At 35.1% G+C, this 24228-nt stretch overlaps 1 protein-coding gene across 13 annotated transcripts in view; it reads right to left on the bottom strand.

Annotated features, from left to right (window-relative positions):
• Positions 1-24228, bottom strand: part of GRB14 (growth factor receptor bound protein 14) — a 124856-nt gene that overhangs the window by 66348 nt on the left and 34280 nt on the right. Inside the window, exon 1 of one of the 13 annotated variants that reach the window (XM_027129684.1) lies at positions 2208-2437. The exons of 11 other annotated variants lie outside the window; for them this stretch is intronic. In XM_027129684.1, coding sequence (XP_026985485.1) covers positions 2208-2270 — 63 coding nt within the window. In that variant the 5' untranslated portion in view covers positions 2271-2437. Of the gene's footprint in view, positions 1-2207; positions 2438-24228 lie in introns of those variants that run through there. One more of the 13 variants, XM_027129668.1, reaches the window with a different exon arrangement.

The raw sequence follows: 24228 nt of genomic DNA, 5'->3' as shown, positions 1-24228 counted from the left end.
GAAAACAAGTTAATTATAAGTGTGGAATAATTTCCTATCTTAGAAAACAAAGGCATGGTGTGACCAGAGCAGATGGATATTTTTTAGTCAGAAAAACACCCAGTTTCTAAAATAAGAGATACTAAGATTTTCAGAACAGTCTTATCAACAATGGGTCCTCTGGGGATTAAACTATTGGGAGAAAGAAATAGCATTAAGTATTTTCAGCAAATGATGCGCTAAATTATATGAACATTTAATATGTGTACCAACTGGAAAGGAATAACATGGACTTGGGCTTAGGGAATTTTGACTTATGTTAATTATTATAATAGAAACCTGACTAGAAGCTTATTATAAAAGAACCAAAAGAAATCACAACGATGTATCCATTGGCAGCTCAGACCTAACATCACTTATAATCACAGCTTTCCAGAGTAATCCTGTTTTGCTACTTACCAACCAGTGCTGGGTGTTATTTTCTAGCTAAGTTTTACTCATACAAATTTACTCATACAAATTTCCCCTAGACTAACTGCTCCAAATCCTTGAAAATGATAGCATCTTCTTCTAATGTTTTATACTCTAATAAGAAATGGTTTAAATATTTTATTATACTTATGAAAATTCAAAATATATTATTTGAGTCACAGAATTATAGACACAAATAAGACTGAAGAGAGCATGTAATGAAAATCTCTCCACTATTATATTATAGGTGAGAAAGTAGTGACTCAGAGAGTTTAAATGACTTGCCCAAGATCACACAGCTAGGAAATGGAGAATCCAGGCGGCATGCTTTCCACCACACCAATATGTTGTGCAAAAAAACCACATGATGAAAATTTCTTGGTTAAACCAAAGAAATTATTATTAATTATCTGGATAAAGAAGAATTATTAACTGGATAAAGTATTAACTGGATAAAGAAGAATCCAAACATAAGGATATAGATTTGATATACGCTATTATACCTTTTCACATTGCCAGTGACTCAGGTAATCTATATGGTCATTATTAATGTACTACTAAGTCTACATCAAAATAAAGACTCCAGCTCAATGCAAAATATTTTTAATTAAATTTGCTTAAGATGAAAGAAAGACATCAAGAAAGATAAGAACAAATGTTGGCAAAATTATCATATACTGTTTTACTGCCAAGTAAAATGTCCCTGGTGAATAAGTAGTCAACTGGATAAAAAAATAAATTAAAAACCTAAAACTTAAAAACAATGAAAAGAGACACTTCTTTTAAAAGACACCCTAATTGTAAGATTTGTCATTTTCAAATAAATTAAACCATGACCTTTGACTTAATGAAATACACTAATAGTTAACCATTAAAAGTCAGGTACAGAAATAAACATTACAGTTTCTAGTGTCACCAAAACCATTCAGAAAGCACAGTGTCAAAATGTGTTTTGGTGCTTTTTCTTTGCTATACAACAGATTTGATTCTTTAAGGATTTCAATACACGGTTCTTATTTGGTATATTTACAAGAGAAGTTTAGTATATTCAGCTTTACTTAAATGCTACATCACATGGTATATTTATTACCTTATAAAATACGATGTGGCAAGTAAGACATAGAAATAAACTTTACAAAAAACTAACAGACAAAATATTTCACACACAGGATTGACTGCATTAATAATTAACAGAAAGCCTTTTCACAAGGGAACTTAATGGAAAGTTTTTCTTAAGCAAGTAAGCAGAAACTCAATAGAAATGGGTAGAAAACCAGAGGAAAAGAAACTGGTGCCATATGTTTTAAACAGTAAAACAATTATATCGTCCATTCAACAATGAAGATGGATGTATCATGAATTATAGTGAAACAAAGAATCTGCTCCTTAGTAAACAAATATAAAACATAATAGCTAGCAGATTGCCTATTGAACTAAAGGCAAAGAGGCCTGAAGTTACAGTAGAAGGGGAAAAAAAAAAAGAAAGAAAAATCTTCAATACAGTCTGTATCACAACGCCCTGAAATCGAGACCAAACTACTTTCACATGGAGCTTTTCGTACTATAGAGATGTTCTGGCCCAGCTTTTTTTTTAATAGTCTAATTTCAATAATCTATCCTTTAATCACCTATAGCCTCAATGAATTATAGCCTCTCTCAGGATATGTAACGAAAGTTTCCAACACATTAATAAACACAGTAACAGGAAATTAAAAAACAGCAAGAAAAAGAAAAGAAAAAAGGCAGAAGTCACATACCCTTTTCTGTAGAACTATGGGCGTTATTGCAGGCAGAGTGACTCTTCTTGCACTCAAACTCATGCCTGCTCTTCTTAGAGTGATCCCCTCCCGTAGATCATGGACGAAATGAAAGAAATCTTTTACAGTTACTCCTTGGGAATCTCGGGGCTCAGTGCAAAGAAACAACTAGGAAAGTAATAAATGTCACTCTGCTTATGTGATTCCAATCTACCAAAGCCAATTAAGGATGGCTGTGGGACAGGACAAGGCAGCAACCAATCAAAGCCCAGAAAACTCCGCCTTTGTCCTTGGAAACACATTCTGATACTTTTGTTTATGATATTTAAAGAACCAGATTAACAGCCATCTAGTTCACTTAACTTTTTTTTCCAAAACAGTGCAATTCAATGCCATTCTTTGTTGACTAGGCAGTTATGTCTTTACTTTACTGAAACATTTCAACATATGGCAGATAAGAAACTGTTTACATTGGTCTATTTAAAGTGTATAAATATGCAGATGCACTAAATTTACTTATGCTACTCATAAAAGTGATAAATGGGTAGATTGAAACATATTATATGAGGCACAAAAAATAATCCTGAAGTTAGAATTGGTCCAAAGGTGTTAAACTTTACAAGTCATAATAAAAGGATTTTAATATATTTATGTACTTCGTCTCCTAAACAGCTAAAATTTCTGTATTATGGACCTTTTAGCTGTCCTTGCAGCTACACACTTAACTATTCCTGTTAAATATTACCTTAACAATCAACCTAAATAATACTGTTAAATATAAATGAGGCATTAAACTACAACGTATGAATTGCAAATGCTAATGTTTTTTAAAAGCACAGATCTGTGTAATTGAGCACATTTCATTCAATTCAAAGCATTTAAATAAGCATGCTCAAAGCATTCTCAAAAGTTTAACAACCATTTTGCCTTTTTTTCTTACAATAACTAAAAATTGTATTCCAGTATTTTCGAGGGTTGGAGAAGGGTCCATTTCTGGTTAATGAGAAAATTTTCAATAATGTCTAAATAAAGAGTAAGAGAAACACAAAAATGACAAAAACTATTGCAATATTAAAACTAATCTGAGTTTTTATATTATAAACTCCCTTTGGACCGATTCCTTAACAAGCACCTACTCAGTGCTCTTCAACCAGGACACAGAGAATGACATGCTGCGTTCAGCTTGAGGGAAGCTCCCTGTCACTTCTAGATCACAAAGTGGTTGTCGTAGTAACAGGGCAAAATGCGAGATTCTCGGCAATTCAGATACAAACTTTCCATTTCATTATCTAGACTGCTACTGGGCAGAGTTCATTTGGGTGTGTTTTATATGCACGGTGATCTCATATTCCTCAAAAGAAAAAAAGAGACACTACAAACTCTAGGGTTCCCTACTTTGAATTTCAAAACCTACACAGCTCGCTCACAATGGCAGCTGGGGGGGGAATTCACTTAGTAAAAAAGTCACAGGCAGATCTAATTTGTGGGCATTCATTTTATTCTTATCCTACTAGGTTTATCATGGTCTTTTAAAATAAAACTACCAACAAAAATCTACTAATACTGGGAGGGGAGTCACCATTTGTGAAGGAAAAGATTTTGGTTTAACCTTGAGTCACTTTTTTGGCGGGCACACAATAACAAAGCCCACGGTTACTACATAATTTCAAGTTTATTATCTACAATTTTTCTTTCTTCTTTTCTCAATTTAGGTTTTGAATATTACAAAGAAGTGTTATCTCTGGTCTCAGAAAGGGTTCCACCATAATCAAAGCAATTCATTCCACTAAATCATGAGGCAAAGAACCCACTATGTGCCAGGCAGTGTGTTAGGTGATAAGTACATGCTAATGAGTAAGATATGGTCACTGCTTCATAGTGGAATAGAGATACTCATTTTTAAATTAAAAATCACATTCAGTAAAGGGCTGAGTCTCACTGTGATTAAATGCCAAGTACCAGGGGTGCACCAAGTTAGAAGAAACTACACATCAGAGGTGAGATCACGGCAGGCTTCAAGGAGGAAACGACATTTGCTTTGAAAAGTGAGTAAGAGAAAACAATATGCAGAACTTGATAACTGATGGAGATACAGAGTGAGGTTCTCAAAGCCGACTGCAAGTTTTGAAGTCTAGGCGAATGGGGAGACAGAGATGCTGTTTTACATCACATGATAGAGCTTTTTAAACACTAAAATGCATCCTTCAAGTCAAAACAATGTCCAGGCTCTATATTCATTACAGTGCAACATACCTGTCCTTAAAAACTATTCTACAGACAATGAACTGCTGAAGTATGATAGGTCATCTCTTTGGAACTCTTGAAAGTTGAAGTTTATAAATTTTCAGTGAAAACCATGAAGAGCGAAATGTGGCATTTTGTGACTCTATGTTGCCAAAAAGGTCTTTGAAAAAAACTCAAATACACTTTTCACAGTCAGCAGGCTGAAAGACTGATGAGACAACACTCACACTTAATAACAGGCAGAGTCTCATTTTTCAGCAATCTTTTCCACGTGTTCCTAGTGACTGCTTTATCTCACTTCCTAGTTATTGTAGACACTGATTCAAAATTTAACTTGAGCCCATGCTTTTTTTTTTTTTTACCATTATTATAAATGGCTTGCACCACTCACTAACCTTGTCACCTGAGCCTTAATTTCTTCAGCTGCTGCTAAATGGGGATAAAAAGCTATGGCCAACAATTTGGGGATTGCTATGAGGATCAAGGATATCAGTTTTGTGTATGGTCTGGAAGAGCCCAAGGCAGGTGATGAAAAAATACTCCGTGAACTGCTCCTGCAGAGGACTGGGCCTAAGATGCATTCTCCTTAGACTGTGTCACAGATCATTATTTACAAATTAATTTTTTTTTTTTTTTTTTTTTTGCAGTATGCAGGCCTCTCACTGTTGTGGCCTCTCCCGTTGCGGAGCACAGGCTCCGGGCGCGCAGGCTCAGCGGCCATGGCTCACGGGCCCAGCCGCTCCGCAGCATGTGGGATCTTCCCGGACCGGGGCACGAACCCGCGTCCCCTGCACCGGCAGACGGACCCCCAACCATTGCGCCACCAGGAAAGCCCTACAAATTAAATTTTGATATAACAGGGTTGCAAACAATATAGCAAGGTCAACAATGAAATACTATAGAATAGTACTGTACATTATTTTGTTCTTTGCTCAACACTGATAGAACAAGAGTGAATTTTGTCACTCAAAATACGCATATCAAAGTTTCAATGTGAATTAAGAATAACACACAAAAAAATAATAAGTATTATGATGATAATTAATAATATTTAAGTGAGCACCCAGTATGGGCCAGGCATTGAGCTAGTTTTCATTGAATCCTCATGACAACTCTATGAAGCAGGTACTAGCTATTCAATAGATGAGGAAACTGAGGCCAGAAGAGCAGAGGGCTAAAAATGGTCTCAGATACAAGAATATATTGCAAAAACTTATCCAAATCCACGAAGTACATAAGTCAATCAGCCAAGGTGAAAACCACATCTGGCCCTCTCCAAGATACTCTACTATTCTACTCTACAATATCCTCTCCCACACTGTACTATATAATTTGATGTAGTATTAGCATAAAATGTCATCTTCAAACCACCCTTGTTTCTCATGTTCCTAAGCATTTGTCTTACTAACTCACCTAATGAATATGCGTAGAGGGCCTTACTATGTGTAAAGTACTATGCTATTTGCTATGGGGAATTCAAAGTTGATAACTCCTGCATATCAGAGGAGCTGACACGTGGCAACATGTCAACACTTGGTCGAAGCAGTGTACAAGGTGGAATCTGGGCAGAAGAATGCAACCTAAGCACCAGCCAACGTCTAGGTTCCGAGCCTGCCTTTCAGACCTCTTCTCCCACTCAACATGAACAGAAGCTCCTTGGAGCTCCCTGAAGCACGTTCGAGTTCCACCTCTTTTTTTGTAACGTTCACTCTCTAAAACCCACAAATCTTTTAAGGCCCAAGACCAGTCCCACCTCTTCTGAAAGTTTCACTGATCTCTCATCCTTCAAGCATCTCTCCTGTTTTTTCTTTGCACATACTACCTTAGAACTGAGAGGTAGAAAAGGAGGGAGCGACAACAAACACAGAGTGCCTGTCAAGTGTTAGGCACTTTACATATGGTATTTCATTTTATTCTAACAAACCTGTATAGCAGGCATCATTTGTTCCCATTTTACAGATTCAAACCATATCTATTTTTTCCAGACTATCTCTTTACCCCTAATCATATACCAGTTTAGTCAAGCTTCAGCTACTGTTTTCTATGTGTGAGCACCTTATATCATTTAGAATGTAGGCTCCCTGAAAATAGGGACATGTGTAATTTCCCTTTAACCATCACTCTGTCACCCCAAGTGGCTTTATACATGGGGGGGGGGGAATGCTATAAGGCACAAGAATGCTTCTTGATTACTAATTCCTACAAATACTTCTTCAGCCAACCAATGAACCAGTCTCCTGCTTTACACAAAACACAACTTGGTGTGCCGCTCCGTTTTCCTCCTGTATACTGTGCTATTGTGCTACCCATTTGGGGTAGCTCATTGCCCCTCCATATTCATTAACTCCCCCAAAGATACAGATCAAAATTGACCCCTCCAAGAAGTCATTCCTCCATCTAAACTATATCATTCCTTGTTTTGTACTTTTTTTTTAGGACTTAAACTTTTCCATTCCTCATACCTTTCTCTGCACACACTAATACACTGCTTTGATAACTAATAAATCCTTTCATAGGCCCCAGTTGTTTGTCTAAGGAGACTATAATCCTTAAGTGTGGGACCCAGGATTTCATCTCCTGTGCTGCTCCCAGAATACCTAGCAGGATGCTCTCGGTACACAGTAGGCATCACGTTCACTCACAATCAATGTGGAAAGACTAGTCACTCCGGTTACATGGTGGACAAGCCCCCTTTCTCGTCTTAACAGTTGCTAGCCTTATGATTTATTCTGAACAAAAGCACACAGTCTTCTTCACAGGATCATTTGGATATTCTTTTGCTATCTGACATAGTTCTGTTAGTGGTCAGTAGTGTCAACACTAAATTTAACTGTTGTCCTAAGAACACCCATTTTAGAAAAATCTTAAAATATTTGGTTATAGCATTTAATAGCAATAAACAGTCTAGATCTTTAGACACAAACTCAGTACCTCTAGTTCTATCAGCTCATATTACTCAAAGACCTTTTGCTTCTCTAGGTATACGACAGGGCATCATTCTTTACACTTGATGGGCCTGATGTGATCTTCCTCTATCCTATTTCTCCCCCTCTACTCTGACAGTTCCTTCCTTCCATCAGAAATGTCTAGGATTTCTTTTTTTTCATATTTATTTATTTTATTTATTTATTTGGTTGCACTAGGTCTTAGTTGCGGCAGGTGAGCTCCTTAGCTGTGGCTCGAGGGCTCCTTAGTTGCGGCATGCAAACTTTTAGTTGGGGCATGCAGGTGGGATCTAGTTCCCTGACCAGGGATTGAACCCAGGCCCTCTGCATTGGGAGTGTGGAGTCTTAACCACTGTGCCACCAGAGAAGTCCCCTAGGATTTCTTACTGATTTAAACTCTGATAGAAAGTTTCTTCTTTTAAAGAAATTACTGAATGACTTATAAGCCTTAGTCATGATAAATATAACCAATCTACAGTTCAGTCAAGTATTTTAAAAGGTGTATTCTTCACCTGACATAGTTTTCTAGGAGCATTATGGCTGCCTATCAAGGAGGCATAATGTATTGTACTGTCTACAGGAGGGCAGATGGACACTTAAAAATAACTACAACTATATGTTAAGTTCTTTAACTGAGTATAAATAAAGTTCTGGAACCATAAAAAAGAAAGAGCTTAACTTCACCATGAAATAGCAGACAAGTTCCCTAAGTGGACAAAAGATCCAAGAATGAAGGTAATTCCAAGTAATGGAAATATATACAAAGATGAAAAACATGGAAGGAGCTTCCAGACAAGAATGGTCCTTCTATGTCATACTCAGAAATTTGACTCTCATCCTCAAGGGTAGTGATATTTGATAAGATGTGAATTTTACCTCAATGTGAAAGACAAACTATGGAATAGTGACTAGAAGGAAGGAAAACAGAGAAATGAGTCTTAGAGAGAAATGGAAATTACCAGATTAGAAGGAAGTCAAGATTTCAAAGATGACAAGGAAGTAGAAACACAGGTTCAAGTGGTCAAATACATTAACAAATATAAATAAAATTATAACTTTTCCCTGTATTTGAGCTTCCAACATAAATTATAATTAACAAAAGTATAGGCTATAAAAAGATAAATGTCTTATCTACACTCTTCAAATTTCATATACTTTAAGGTTCTCTTAAGAAAAATAGTTAGATCAAGAAAGCAGACAAAAAACAAGCACCTAACTTTCTTCATGCCCCCCAAACCTTAAAATGACAAGAAGGAGAAGAAGGAGGAAGAGAAAGAAAATAAAGAGATAATTTCCTTGCTAAGAAAGAAGAAATAATTTTTTTTTTTTGCCATGCTGGGATATAAGAAAGGTACCTTCAGTATACCATAAATTAAAAGAATTTCTAGAAGCTAGAAATCACTGGCATTAGACTGATAAGAGCACAAGAAATTATAGCCAGAATTTGTGTATAAGAGAAAAGATGGTGAAGACAGATCCAGAGAACTTAGGTTTAGAGTATATTTAGAGAAAATATAAGGTCATCTTTTTTTTTAAGGTCATCTTAAATACTATATAAATACTTACGAGAAAAGGAATGTAGAGGATGAGGCAACCCAGAACTTCCAAACATTACTGTAATAAACAAAGCTAACAACTAATAAACAGTACAGAAGATAAAGTTGAGAAAATGTCTCTCACAATGTGAAGGGAAAAGTCAAAGAAATGAAAAGAAAAAGAAACCATGGAGGAACAATCTAAAAAGATCAACACACATAGAATATGAGTTACAGAAAGACTAAAAAAAGAAAGCACAAGGAAAAAGAAAGAAAAGACAGAAGTTCCCTGAGCTGAATAAAGTTACAAATTTTAAACTAAAAGTGCCCCCCGATGGCTAATTTGAACAAAAAAGTAGTCATGTTAGACAAATAGTGGGAAATGTGACAAATTCAAAGAGAAAAGATAAAATTCCTAACACTTCCTGAGAGAGGAATTATCGTTTACCTGCAAGGTATGAGAATCAGACTGGCAACAAAATATTATCCAGTTTCTCAATATCCCCCATGAACATAGGCACAAAAATCCTTTAAAAATAACGGAAACAAAAGGAGGTCAGAAATCCATTTTTGCAGGAACACCATACCTCTGTAGCAGTGGGAAGTCATTATATTAAGAAAAATTTCACACCTTCCCATATCCCTTAGCTTAGAAGAATTAAAGGCTGAAAACAAAATTCAAACACAAAAAAGGAAAAGTCTTTTTAACTTAGTACTTAAACTGTGACTGTCTTCCTCATGAATCTCCCATAAATATGTTCCAAGAAAAACCCACTGCTTTGAAGATGAATAACAAAACAGAACCATCATCGAAATCTGTACAAACATACTATGAATGGGAAGAAAGGAGAAAAGACACAGGAAAAACAAATGGCAGATGAGGACTACTTGCAAGAAAAGTAATGCCAAAGAACAGATAAAATTTAAGACCATACATTAAACCAAGAACAAAAAATAATTAATGAAGCAAAATCGTATCTGTTCACACACAAAGCAGACAATTAAAAGGATAGAGAAGAAACACCAAGACAGTAAGAGGAGATGAAACATTAGCTAGCAGAGCTCCAGAGATTTAAATGCTATGTATTGAAATCTATCAAAGTCGAGGTAATAGATGACAGATACAAAAAAGGCAACCAAAGAGAGTAGAAAACTGTTTTAAATTTAAGAAGTATTAGAAACAGAGAACTAAAGACAAGTAAAGGAGATCTATACATGTGTAACTGGAATCTCCCCAGAAGAAAATCAAAATAATGGAAAGGAATAAATATATAAAAATAAAATATAAGAAAACTTTTTATAATAAAATACCTACTGAAATCTGAAATAGATACATATGTATAACTGAAATCACTTTGCTGTACACCTGAAACTTACACAACATTGTGAATCAACTATACCTCAATTAAAAAAAAAAAAAAAGATTAGAGGGGCACATCAGAAACTCATTCCATACAAAGTTTACTTCTAAAAGAATTTAAGTATTTTCCTCTTAATAGGCTCTGATAGCCATATATTATTTTGCTCTGAAATGAGGGTTCAACATTCCACTAAAGGCGTGTTTCATACTCTGTTGAGAAGGACATCTTCATACTTTCTGTGTAGATATGATTACGACTAAGATAAAACACGTCCATATACTTTAGGGAAAAGAAATATAAGAGTTCCACTGTCTGAAAATAAGAATAGAGTTGTGCAGTGGGTTGGTCTATAATCTCAACATGGAGAATTAAGCTACTTGTGTAATGTTCATTGATAATTTGTCCATAGCTTAATACGTATTTAGCAATACACTAGGAACAACAGTAAGCATATGTGATATTTTGTAAAAATTTATTAGTGTATTTCTAGCTATAAAATACAGAATGTAGAAGTCCGTATAGAGTGGTGTGAAAGCTTCAGTTGTAGTGTAACAGTAGGGAAATTTCAAACAAGATTTTAGGAAAAGGGTGACAATTATCATTCCATTCCTTATATTTCTATTGAGGGATCCATATTTTACTATACTCAGTTAATCTCTTCATACTCTTCTATAGTCTTTCTTTCCCCTACAGAAGAATGAGTAAGTTACAAAATAGGTAACAGTGAGTTAAAAAAAAAAACTGTATTAATTTAGCTCAAACAATTGGCTCCATCTTGCATATCTTTTTTGCCACACTGACCAATAAATGGACATTGAGCTCTTTACCCTCACATGGCAAACGTAGTCGTAACTGAACCTAGGTTATGTCTCTCAAGACAAGACTGAAATGTTATTTCCTTCTTGTAATCTTATTTTCAGACCTGACAAGGTTTGAGGCTGGCCACTGGTACCCTATCATTCCCCGAAAGATTCTGCAGACCCATTTCACTCAGATGTGGGAGTCAAGGTCTGTTTTGTATGAAAAGTGAGTGGGTAGCTGGGAAACGAATAGAAAGTTCAAGTTTTCCTTATGGTCTATATTGACTTCCCTATTCCAAATTTACTACTAATAAATCTGAAACACTATTTTAATGCTTAAAAAATAAAATAAAATACATATTGAAGGGCACACGTCCCCAGAGAAACTCATTTTAATAGTCAACAGTAAAATGCCCAACTTCACTGGACTTGAAATTTACAGAATGCGTTGGACATCAAGGCAAAAAATCCCCAGTAGCTCATAAGGGAGAAATCAATCTGTTGCAGTATTTCTCCACAATAACATTCAACAAGTTTCAGTGGACCCCACTGTCTTTTAGTTACTCCACTGGATGGAGTAATGCTCATGAAATCCTTGGGGAAAGAAAATAGAAATGAGATTTTTAAATCTAGCAAAACTCATTGACTGTAAAGGTAACAGACAATATTCAAAAGTTTTGAACATATGAAAGCACATAAAATCTTGTTCCCATGGAACCTTCTTGAGGAATTTACTAGGAGATAAATTGCAATCATCCGAGAGCCAGCTGGAAAATTCAAAGTAAAAGGACTATAATAAATACCAAAACTAATTATGGGACTAAATCCCTATGTAATTGTGCTGCTATAATAAAATATAAGTAATATAAGCCTTAACATGCAGAAATGATCAAAGAAACATGGAAAGATAAAAGCTGAAGGAGGAAAAACATGGAATGTTACTGAGATCAAAAGATATTATTTTAAAACTGATAAATCACAGGAGAATTTAACTAAATTATTTTGTAATGCTAAAATCAGCTGGTAGAAAATGGAGGAGGAAGAAGAAAAATATTAATTTTATTATTGTTCCTTAGAGAGGATTAACAGATAATGTTTAAAGAAATAAGAGGTTTAAGGGTTTCCATGTAGTTATAGCCATAATGGTAACAGAAATATAAACCTTTCTAATTAAAAGAGCACAATGCTAAGAAGGCAGAACACCCTGTAAATTTTCTTCAAAACCTATAAATTTTAAAACATAATATAAAATAGTATAACAGTATTAACACCAAACTTTTATGTTATCTCAATAAATGTTAGAGAGCCAAACTTACCTACTGAAAGAAAACAAACTTTCCGTATGAATCATAAAGCAGATTCCACTCTATTCGGTGGGAAAGAGACTCCTATAACCCAGTGACTGAGAAAGTTTGAAAACTAAGAATGTGGTGGGGGCAAGGCGGGGGGGGGGGGGCGGGGGGGGGGGGCGAGAAAGAAAAAAAAGAAAGGAGGGAAGGAGGGACGGAGAAAGAACAGAGGGAAGGAGGGAAGGAAAGAATACAGTGGTCAATATCATGCAAGACTGAACTCAGGACAGAAAAGCACTAAACAAGCAATGAAGAAAACTTTAATGCTAAAAGATGTGATTCACAATAAAAAATATATTGGTTATGAATGTCTAGGTGTCATACAATACACATAGGTATAGGAAATATAAGGAAAATCGGATATAGACACACTATTAATAGACTACTATCCAACCCTCTCAAACCATGATGAACAGGTGTATTAAAAAGTAGATATAAATATGAAAAATATAAATAGGCTAATATAAACAACAAAATAGATTTAACTGTTACATTTCGAATTCTAATGTTAAGTCAGAGAATATAACTTCTCTTTAAGAAAATGCTTAGGGCTTCCCTGGTGGCGCAGTGGTTAAGAATCCGCCTGCCAATGCAGCGGACACGGGTTCGAGCCCTGGTCTGGGAAGATCCCACATGCCGCGGAGCAACTAAGCCCGTGCACCACAACTACTGAGCCTGCGCTCTAGAGCCCGCGAGCCACAGCTACTGAGCCCGCGTGCTACAAACTACTGAAGCCCACGTGCCTAGAGCCTGTGCTCCGCACAAGAGAAGTCACTGCAATGAGAAGCCCGCACACCGCAATGAAGAGTAGCCCCTGCTCGCTGCAACTAGAGAAAAGTCCGTGAGCAGCAATGAAGACCCGATGCAGCCAAAAATAAAATAAATAAAAAACTTTTTTAATTAAAAGGTTAAAAAAAAAAACTTGGTCACATTTTAAGTCACAGATAAAATCCCAATAAATTCTAATAGTGGAAAGAATGCAGACAACAGTTTCTGATCACAGTACAATAAAATGAAAACTTACTAATAAAATCTGGGGTTAGGAAAAATTTTAAGACTCTTTATATAACTCTCCAAAGAAAAAAATAAAAGTTGAAATTGCAGAATATCTACATAATAATACTACTACAAATAAGAATAATGAATTTAATGAAAACACTACACATCACATCTTTTACAGCTAACAGTTCTCACGCTATAATTCATAGCCTTAAACACATATCTATTAATAAACAAGAATGAAAATAAATTCATTAGTATCCAAAATTTAGAAAATATCATTAAGTAAAATCTGAGGAAAGCAGAAAGAAGAAATTTAGTAAAAATAAAAGTAGAAATTAAAACTTGGAAAAAAAGCAAAATGTAGAACTAATAAATAAATCCAAGATCTGATGTTTGGGGGAAAAAAATAAAATAGATAAATTGTGAAACAAATCAAGGGTGAAAAAAGGGAAAGTAACAATATATAATATAAGAAATAATACTCGAGAAATGAAGAAGCAATTAAAAGAATATTAAGAAAATACTTCCCACAATTTTATGTAAATAAAATCTGGATGAAATTGATAATTCTGTAGGACAATATAATTTATACATATTGAATCCAGCAAACAGAAAATTCAAAGACATTAATTACGATAGAAAAAGAGAGCAAGTTGTCAAAGAGCTATTCCCCAAAAAGGTGGGCCAGTACAGATAGTTTGTTTTACAGAGAAATTCTACATACTCTTTAGGGAACAGATGATGTCTCTGCTTTTCAAACTGTTTCAGAGTAAAGAAAATGTGTAATTATAGCCAAGAAAATTAGAAGAACAAGATCAATGAGGAGTGTCTTTCTACACCTGACATACCTAACATAATATAAAAAGGCAGCCATCCAATTTTTAAAAAGTTACCTACAGATCCATGCGTATATGCAACAGTTGGTACTGAAAATCAAGGGAGAAAGGATGAGATACTCAAAAAAGACTGACTCTACCCGTTTGAGTACACAAAGGATATTCTTTAACCTGATACTAAAATGGACTCCAAAATTAGAAAACTAAAAAGAAATTCCCAAAATTTAACTAATTTAACTAATTTACATACGTTAGAAAAAATAACCAAAGAATTTTAATAATCTAGACCTAGAAGCCATAAAAAATTCAACAAATTAAACTTATAAATATTTTAATGTTTATAGTATGATAGATTCCATACATAAAATTCGAACACCAGGCACAGATTGAGAGAATATGTGTACAACATATTTAAGAGAGGACTAATACTTAGAATATATAAAGAGTTCCTAAAAATTAACAGAAAAAACAAATACCTCTCAAAATAAAAATGCACCAAAAGGCAGATATGAACACACAATTCACATACATATGAACAAACATATTACACCACTGAATATAAAAACTTGAAAAAAATATTCAGTCTCACTGGTAACAAAAGAAACATACATTAAAATAAGGCACTTTCACTACTGGAAAAACTTTTAAATACTGATAATGTCAAATGCTGGCACAAGTGTTAGGAAGAAAGTGGTACTGTCAGACACAAAAGAAAGTAGAATAAATGGGAATAGACTTTAAGGAATGAAATCTGGCAGCATCTATAAAAACCTTGAGAAGCCATGCCTTTTGATATAACTACTCCTTTCCTGATTCTCTAGACTAACTAGCATAAACATTAGAAAGGCATCTGGAAGAATGTTCACTGTATCATTGCTTACAAGAGAAAAATTTGGAAACAATTGATGTATTGAAAATGCTTACATATTAATAAAATATAATGCATTCAGTCTATGGACTAGTAGGTAGCAACTGACAGAACTAACATACGGATTAACAAAAAAAGATTGCAAAAACATAATGTTGAATTTTTTTAACTATAGAGCAATAATTTAGTATGATCCCATTTGTGTAAAAATCAAAGAAAATACCTATAGTTTCATATATACACGTGTCAGTAAACCCATAAGAAAAAAAAACCCTAAAAGAATCCATGCCAAATTTTTAACAATCTTGATCTTTAGGGAAGAAAGTGAGATTGAGGAGACCTGTGATCACGAAGTGGTTATTTTTAATGTATTTATTTTTTTATAATATTTATAGTTCATGTACTATTCATGTAAAACTTAAAATGCAAAGAACTATAAGATTATTCAAGTTAAAGTTCAAGTACTTAGTAAAAATAGAGTGTCATGAGCTCTGACTGCTCAAATATTGACAAGGACTCCTTAATACTTACTACACTCCTTACTTCTGAGCAATTATCTCTGGTATTAGCATTTAATGCATTCTATGATATGTTACCCATTTCTTTAAAATATAGTGTATTTAGGAAGTACACATTACTGATAACAATCAGTAAATAGTAGAATTATCTGTGAGGTCATCTGTAATTTAGTACCCAGGAATCCTTTTTAAATGCCTCTGGTCAAATGGTCATTTAGCACACCTTGAAAACCTCTAACTGTGTATAGAAAGATAATAACTGCTGTGTGTTTATGACTTTGTACCCCTGTACCCATCAGGTTCCCAGCAGGTTCTTGTTAACTATTGGCTATATGAAGGAGTGCTCTAGTTGTTAAGTTAGAACTTTCTTCCCTGAATCTCCTGTCTGCCTCTCCCCTCAAGCAAGTGCAACAACTCCATTTTAAAGAGAAAATATGTAATATGAGCCCCAAAATATATTTTTACAGACATACCCATGTCTTGCACATGTTCTACCTTCCTCGTTTCCAATTAAATTAGAAAATGCTCCTTTCTATCCTTGGCAGGCTGAATAACGCTACCCTCCATGAAAAAAAAAAAAGTCCACATCCTAATCCCCGGAATCTGTGGCTCTGTATATATTAGCTTACATGATAAAAAGGGCTTTGCAGATGTGATTAAGTTAAAGATCTTGATAACCAAAGATTATCCTGAATTACACAGGTGGTCTCAAGATATTCACAAGGGTTCTTACAAGGCGAAGGCAGGGAGGGTCAGCATCAGAAAAAGTGATGTGCCAACAGAAACAGAAATAAAGAGATGTAAAAACAGAAGCAGGGGTCAGTGATGTGGGACCAAGAGCCAGATGCTAGAAAAGGCAAGTAGATGGAGTCTCCAGAAGGAAAAAGGCTGACACCTTGATTTTAGTCCAATGACCTGGTTTCAGATTTCCAAAACTGTAAGTTAATAAATGTGTCTTGTTTTGATCTACTAATTTTTGTTGTAGTTTGTTACAGCAACAATAGGAAACTAATACATCCCCCTTTCTCTCCAGTTTCCTAGGAGCTCTTTTCTTTCTTCTGTATATTTAATCTTTTTTCAACCAGATTTCTCTCACTGGCTTTTAAACATACTGAAGCCCCTAGATTTAAAAATAAAAGATACTAAAATTTCTCTCCAGCTAAAATATCATTTTTTCTTTTAACAACAAACTTCTCCAACTATAATCTAAGGCTTCTACTCTGAAGGACTTAATCCAACCCTCTTACCAATGATTTCCTTGAAGCTAAGTAAAATGAACATTTTCATCCTCCCTTCTATTTGCCCTTCAGCATATGTGAACATTCTTGGCTAGCTTCTCTCTGTTGACTCTCATTTGGCCAGCTCACTCTGTCCAAAAACTTCAATTACCACCGTATAAGCAGATGCTGACAAACTCACATCTCCTGGTCAGATATCTCTGTGAAGCAACAGACACATGTATTTAATTGGATATTGATATCCCCATTTGGATGACTCAAATGCACCTTAAACTCAAAAAGTCCAAATCAAACTCACAATGTCATCATCTGACACCAAAATCTGGTCTTCTTCTAGTGTTTCTAGCTCAGTGAATGGCACTACCATCCATCTATTCAGCTGCAACAGCCAGAAATTTGGGTGTAATTTTGGACATGCCTCCTTGTTCATACCTCATATCCATCCTATCACCAAGTCTTGCTAATTTTACTTTGCAAATATCTCCAAAATCAATCCACTTATTTTCTTCTCTTATAGTTCATTCTAGGAATTAAGCGGAAGCTTCAGATCTTCACACACCTCCTCTTCCACACTGTTATCAGAATAGCTAATAGGAGAATACAGAAATTTGTGTCCTGGTAGAAAGATTCTCCCTCCTTACAGTTTCACCACGAGTATCCGTCTGAGAGTCCCTCACAATAATCTCTTTATGCACTTTTCCCTGTTTACATCAGCTACTCCAAGCCCAGAACTCCCAGGTCATCCATCCTCAGGCCCCATATTCTCTGGATCAGTACGTCACCTCCTTGTCACCCCACACTTTCCCAACTGCTGAAATCATTTTACTATGCCTCTGGATCTCACAATTAATCATGAACAAAATCCCACAAAATTTAATCTCTTCTCTCAACTTTGCCTTCATTCTAACTGAACTCTCACTATCACTGAAGATCACTGTTCCACACTTCTCATGGCCCAGAGGTGGGCAGAGGTTCTTCTTGACCCTCATTGCTATTTTTAGATATATCTTCCTTCCTCTTTTCTAAATTTTCCTAGCTTTAAATCTTCTACCATTAAACTATACCACCCATTATTCCTCCTTGTGGCAGTTGTCTTTGGTCATCTCAGATACTCTCATGAACGGATTGAGGTTATCCATCCAATCAGAGACTAGAATGAACAGCCTCAGGAAGAAGGTGACTTCTTTAAAACTTCTTCAATTTTTGTATGCAATGTCCAACATTTGATTTAAAAAATCAACTGGCATACAAAAAAAAACAGGGCAGAGGGAGAGGGGAGGAAAGACCATACAAAAAGATCTAGATATTGGATCAGATATGGACTTCAAAATAATTGTAACTAATGTGTTCAAGAAAATAAATGACAAAATGAAGAATTCACAAAAGAACTCAGATCTATAAAAATAAATAAAATAGATATTCTAGAAGTGAAAAGTACAATAATAAAACAAAACCCTCAAAATATGGCTTTAATAGCAGGTTGGATATAGCCAAAGAGAAGATTAGTGAACTGGAATATTACAGTAAAAACATTCAGATTGATATAAGAAGAGCAAAGAGAAAGGAAAAAAGAGCAAAAGGTATATATGAGGCAAAGAAAAAAGATCATGAGGTCAGCAGAGAAAGAACTGGGAAAAAACAATATCTAAATACCTTTCTTCATATGGTCAAGATACTCCAAAACTGAGGAACGCCATTAAGTCAAAGAATTAAGAAGCACTACGCATGCCAAGCAGATAAATATTTTAAAATAATAACTAGGCTCACCTAAAGACAAAGGAAAATCTTAGAAGCAGCCTGAGAGAGCAAACTATCTTTGAAAAATCAGTAATAAGATTGACAGATAATGGTTTAACAGAAATGATAGAAGTCAGAATACAATGAAAAGACAACTGTAAAATGTTAATAGAAAGTAAAGCCAACCTAGCATGTTACACCCAGTGAAAGTACCCTTCAAAACAGAGACACAGAAAGAAAACCAGAGAGAATCTCTCACTAGCAGAACAGCTTTAAAATAAGTACAAGAGAGAATTCTTCAGGCAAAAGAAAATTGATTCCAGATTTTTTTTTTAAATGCAAGGAAGAGCAATGAAAAAGGTAAATATACTGGTAATTCAAAATGAATTTTGAATAAACATATTAATGCCTTATGAAGTTTAAAATATGTGTAGAATTAAAATATATGACAACATTAACACAAAGGATGGAAGGGCAATAATAGAGTCAACTGGTCTGAGTAGTGATAACAGTACCACTTCAAGGAGTCAAGGATGCATGTTACAAAGTCTAGGATAATCACAAAAGGAATAGTAAAATAGTGTAAACCTACAAGCTAATAGAGTGAAATAGTTAAATAATTTAAAAATACTTCATTAGTACAAAAGAAGGCAGGAAACAAAAAATAAGGAACATAAAATAGGTGGGACAAATAGTAAAATGTAAAAAACATTAAAATTGACAATTTCTTAATAGATTTTCTGACTGTAAACATTCTAGATAAATTCAATAAAGTGGAGCTTTTCTTATTTGAGGGAGTTTCCTTCTTTACTGGTGCTGAAAATCATACTTGTTTTGCCTCCCTGTGAATATACATGATTAGGTGACCTCATATGTACTTATGCATTATAATCAATTCTATATTAGTACCCAGAGTTTGAAATGAATTACATTGAATTCAATTTATAAACTATGAAAGGTTTAACCCAATTTCAATTTCCATCATATTTTTATTTTAAATAAGAAATTTTTATTCAGCCCAATAATAGAATTTTTTTCTATCTATGAATTGTAACTTGGGTATGCTCTGCAATGAGATGAACTGACATTTACAAAACTATTACTAATACTCATGTTGTGATATTAGGTTTAAAGTTAATCCTAATTTTCTTAGAGCACTTAAATGCACTCAAAAGCTTCCTTTAAATTTTCTTAGGGCACTTAAATGCACTCAAAAGCTTCCTTTAAATTTTCTTAGGGCACTTAAATGCACTCAAAAGCTTCCTTTAAAAAGTGAAACCACATATTACCACATCTCTGGGTTATACTGAGAGACTCAAAGGAAGACAACCTATTTTTGAACCCCAACTCTACCACTTGATAGTGACCTTTTTTTTTTTTCTTCAAGTCACAGGTTATAATTTTTTTTTTTTTTTAGTAAATTTATTATTTATTTTTGGCTGCGTTGGGTCTTCGTTGCTGTGCGCAGGTTTTCTCTAGTCGCAGTGAACAGGGGCTACTCTTTGTTTTGGTGCACGGGCTTCTCATTGCGGTGGCTTCTCTTGTCGTGGAGCACCGTCTCTAGGTGCGTGGGCTTCAGTAGTTGTGGCTCGCGGCTCTAAAGCGCAGGTTCAGTAGTTGTGGCGCTCGGGCTTAGTTGCTCCGCAGTACATGGGATCTTCTGACCAAGGCTCGAACCCGTGTCCCCTGCATTGGCAGGCAGATTCTCAACCACTGTGCCACCAGGGAAGCCCTGATGGTGTGATCTCGAGCAAGCTATTTCTCGGTGCCTCAGTTTCCTTATAATAAGAGTATATGAAAATATTATACATATTAGTTGCTATTATGTGTTGTTGTTAATACTGTTAGCATTAAGTTGGAAGACTTGAGTTTTGGTCCCAGGTCCTCTACCAACTCTCAGAGCATCTATCCTTCTCTGCAAAGTGAGGTAGTTGTACAAAATGGTCTTTAAGTATTTTTCCATTTACAAGGGGGAAAAAACTAACATAAACTTGAAAACACACTCATTTCCTGAAAGAAACAAAAATATTTGTATGATATCAGAGGGATGATTAGATGTAAGTCCCTACAATTTAAAAGTTCTTTCCAGAAGACTTAAGTGTTTTCCTCTTAAATACTGTCATCATCGCAAAAATTCAGAGGAATATGTTGACTTGCCACAAATCAAGGCCACCCTGCTGACTGAAGACACAAAATTATAGCTGCTCTTTCCCCAAATATTATAAGTCACACATAACAAATTACCATGTAATGTCTTGCTCTACTCCGCTTCTTCACGGCCATCAAGAAACTGCTAGTGCATTTATAAAAGTTACATACTTAGTTACAGGGAATGCTACAACTTAAAGAATAAGATATTTCATATCTTCAATTTCATCAGTGGAAAAGAAGTTAGAAGAGAGGATACATTTTGAAATAGAACTCAACTCTCAGCAGATTTATTATGGTCAATCCCAAGCAACAAGTCAGTTTAGTTCCAAACTATGTCCACAGGCAAAACAAGTTAGATGGTATAAGAAATTTCATTAAAATGCACAATATTTTCAGTCACAAGCAGTATTATATCTGATTTTCATTTTTCTTCATAAAGACTCTTAAAAGGAGAAGGATTAAAAGCTGAGTAAATATTTCCCAAATATCTGACTGTATTCTTGTCTCATTAGCAAGTGCATATAGCTATTTATAAAAATCAAGAAGTGATCATATAAACGATTTTTTTAAAAATCTCTAATCAAAATAGTCAACAAGGCACAATTTTGGTCACCAGTCAGCTCCATCAAAAAACAAAACAAAACAAAACAATCTCCAAATCTATTTTCCTCCATGTAAAACATTACAACACAGCATTACTATAATGCATCCATTCTTTTAATCATTCAACCATATTTACCAAACACAGGTTACAAAAGAGGCATCATTAGACCTTAGTAAATCACAGATGAATATGACGTAGTTTCTACCTAAAGTCACTTCACTGCAGTATGTTAGGTGCTATAAGAGATGTTCAAATTCTGTGCAGAGATTGCCAGAGGCTTTGCAAAGGAAGAAGCTCTGGAGTTGGACCGTAAAGGAGAAGGATTTCACTAGAATAAATAGGAGGCAGGGAGAATTCTAGGCAAAGGGAACAGCATGGGATAGATTTGGGAAACAGAATAATGTATTTTAATTAGAATGAGTATGTAGAGAATAGTAGGATATAAGATTGGAAAGTTTCACTGGAGCCAGTGTTTTGGACAACTTGAAAATTAAGTTTAAGAACTTGATGTTAACTTTGTAGGCAATGAGGATCCAATGAAGATTTTTAAGAAGCGGTGACATGACCAGAGCTCTTCTTCTGGGAAGATTAATCCGGCAGGCATTCATCAGCTGAATCCATACAGAAATACTATAGATCCCACAGCTTTCTTGTATAGACTTCTACCTTATAACAAATGGGGTCGCCTTGTTATTTAACATTCTATCTCCCATTTCAACAGATAACTTTGACTCTTTTCTCTGCATTTGCCATATAACACAGCTACGGTATCCAAAGAAGCCTTCAGAAATGAGCCAGTGCTACCTTGAGGAAGACCAGAGTCATGTCCAATAACCTTCATGCTAAAAACAGCCCAGACATCACTTTAAGAGCCAGAAGTCTATATTTAGATTCCAGTGCCTTGATCAAAACGATAAGCTCAGAGGAACAAGGTATCTGCAGGAGAAAAAATAATTACCATTTTGGGTACTAGCCTCCTGGGGATTATAATTTCCACTTTATAATAATGCAATTGATGATCAAAGATGTTAGAGGTTAACTAGCCCAAAACCACAAGGCTGACATAATGCTTGGCAAAATTTGGGCCCAGAAGGGAAAAACAGAAGAGAGAAAATAATGAAACACGTAATGTTCTCTTAGCTGAAGAAAAGACGGTGAACTTGAGATTAAATGAACCTACCAAGTACAGAGCAGGAATAGTGGGGTTTTTAAGACAATTTTTAAACATATTTTAGTGAAATATCATAACCCCAACAATAAGAGAAATAGTCCATGCTTTGAATATACCACTAGTCTACCACAATAGATTAATATATTCAAAGTTCTGAGAGTAAAATTATTTTGAACTTAGAATTCTATACCTAGCCAAATTGTTAAACAAGAGTGAGGATCAAATGAAGACATCCTTAAAAATAAGGCCCCTTTCGCTATTAATTATAGATGAATACCCTTTCTGTTTCAGGTGTGGCGCCAGGCTTTCATTATTTCAGGTGAACTACTCTGTCCAAGACAGTTTTTCTACATGAAAGAGTTTTCTTACAGTTAATAAAAAATTTCAGTTTATTAGAATACCGTATTCTCCAAACAGGCTTAACTCCAATATTTCTATAAATGAGGTATTTTTTAATACTGGGATTGACACAATAATGTAATATTGTTTATATGTACCAACTCTCATACCACAGACAGACAAATAACAAATAACTAATGACAATAAAGAAAAGGAAGGAGACCCAGGGAGTCAGTAAGTTGAAATTCCAACAAATAATTCAAGGCAAATATCTTTACTCATTTTTATTTTCTCCAATTCAGAGTCTGCTAACCTTACCGAAGAGAAACTCTATTTAGGATTATCTTCCAAGTTTCATTCTAGATATCAGGACTGACTGTGAAGAAAACTGTACCTGACATAAAAGTTTTCTCATACAAAATGGGGGTACCATGGAATTGCTGCAGGCAACACCAGAAGGAGGTGAGCTCACGAAGGAGCTCTTCAGAGATGGTGTTTGTCACGGCAACTTCTGATATCAACATCCAGTTCCAAAGACAGTCCATGCATTTGTTTAGGACTTTGCTCCTACTGATTCCAACCCTTCCACATTAGATCCACAGGGGTCACCAAAATATTTCAGAAGCCAAATGAAATGGTCAACTTCTCATCAGTTGTTAACAGATAAATCTGTTTCCGATCTTCACAAACTTTCTGTAGGTAACAGGATTTAATCATAGAGCCATCTTTTAAAATATTATGCCACATGGAGAAACGATTTTATTATTTAAATGATTCATTTAACAGTTTACAAAGATAAGAGAACTAACGACAATGCCCAGCCAAGGGTGGGAAAGAAATGCAGAAACGTTGCCAACGTACCTCATCTTAACAGCAGCATCCTTATGTTCTCTCAGTCAACTCTCCTAAGCAGATTGAGTAGAACTACTGAATTAAATAAGGGCCAAAGAATTTCTCGACTCAAATCAACAGACCATCTGGTCTGCTATGCTGTTTCTGCCAGTGGTCACAGCAGAAACTTTGAGAAAGCAAATGTGGACATCATTATAGAGTTGTATGTAGGTGGAGAGAGAAAAGGATTCTTAACTTTTAAATAATTGTGAGAGAATATGCATTCTCTTGACTGCAAGTTCAAATATTTATGAGGTGTGACTATGTGATAATGATCCTGATTTAACAAATATACCAGAACATATAGATGCGGCAAATGAGTGAAATCCTCACAAGTTATTCAGGTAGATCTCATCACGTGGAGTTTCATTCTAAATTGTCTAAAATAAACCTATATTTTTATTTTCAGCCGCCTTTATCCACGAAACAGTT

Source organism: Aethalodelphis obliquidens, unplaced genomic scaffold, assembly GCF_003676395.1.
Source record: "Aethalodelphis obliquidens isolate GAN/ISIS:26980383/991018 unplaced genomic scaffold, ASM367639v1 scaffold2, whole genome shotgun sequence".
Taxonomy (NCBI): Eukaryota; Metazoa; Chordata; class Mammalia; order Artiodactyla; family Delphinidae; genus Aethalodelphis; species Aethalodelphis obliquidens.
The sequence above is the reverse complement of the archived record's forward strand: the minus strand, read 5'-3'. Positions and strand labels throughout refer to the sequence as shown.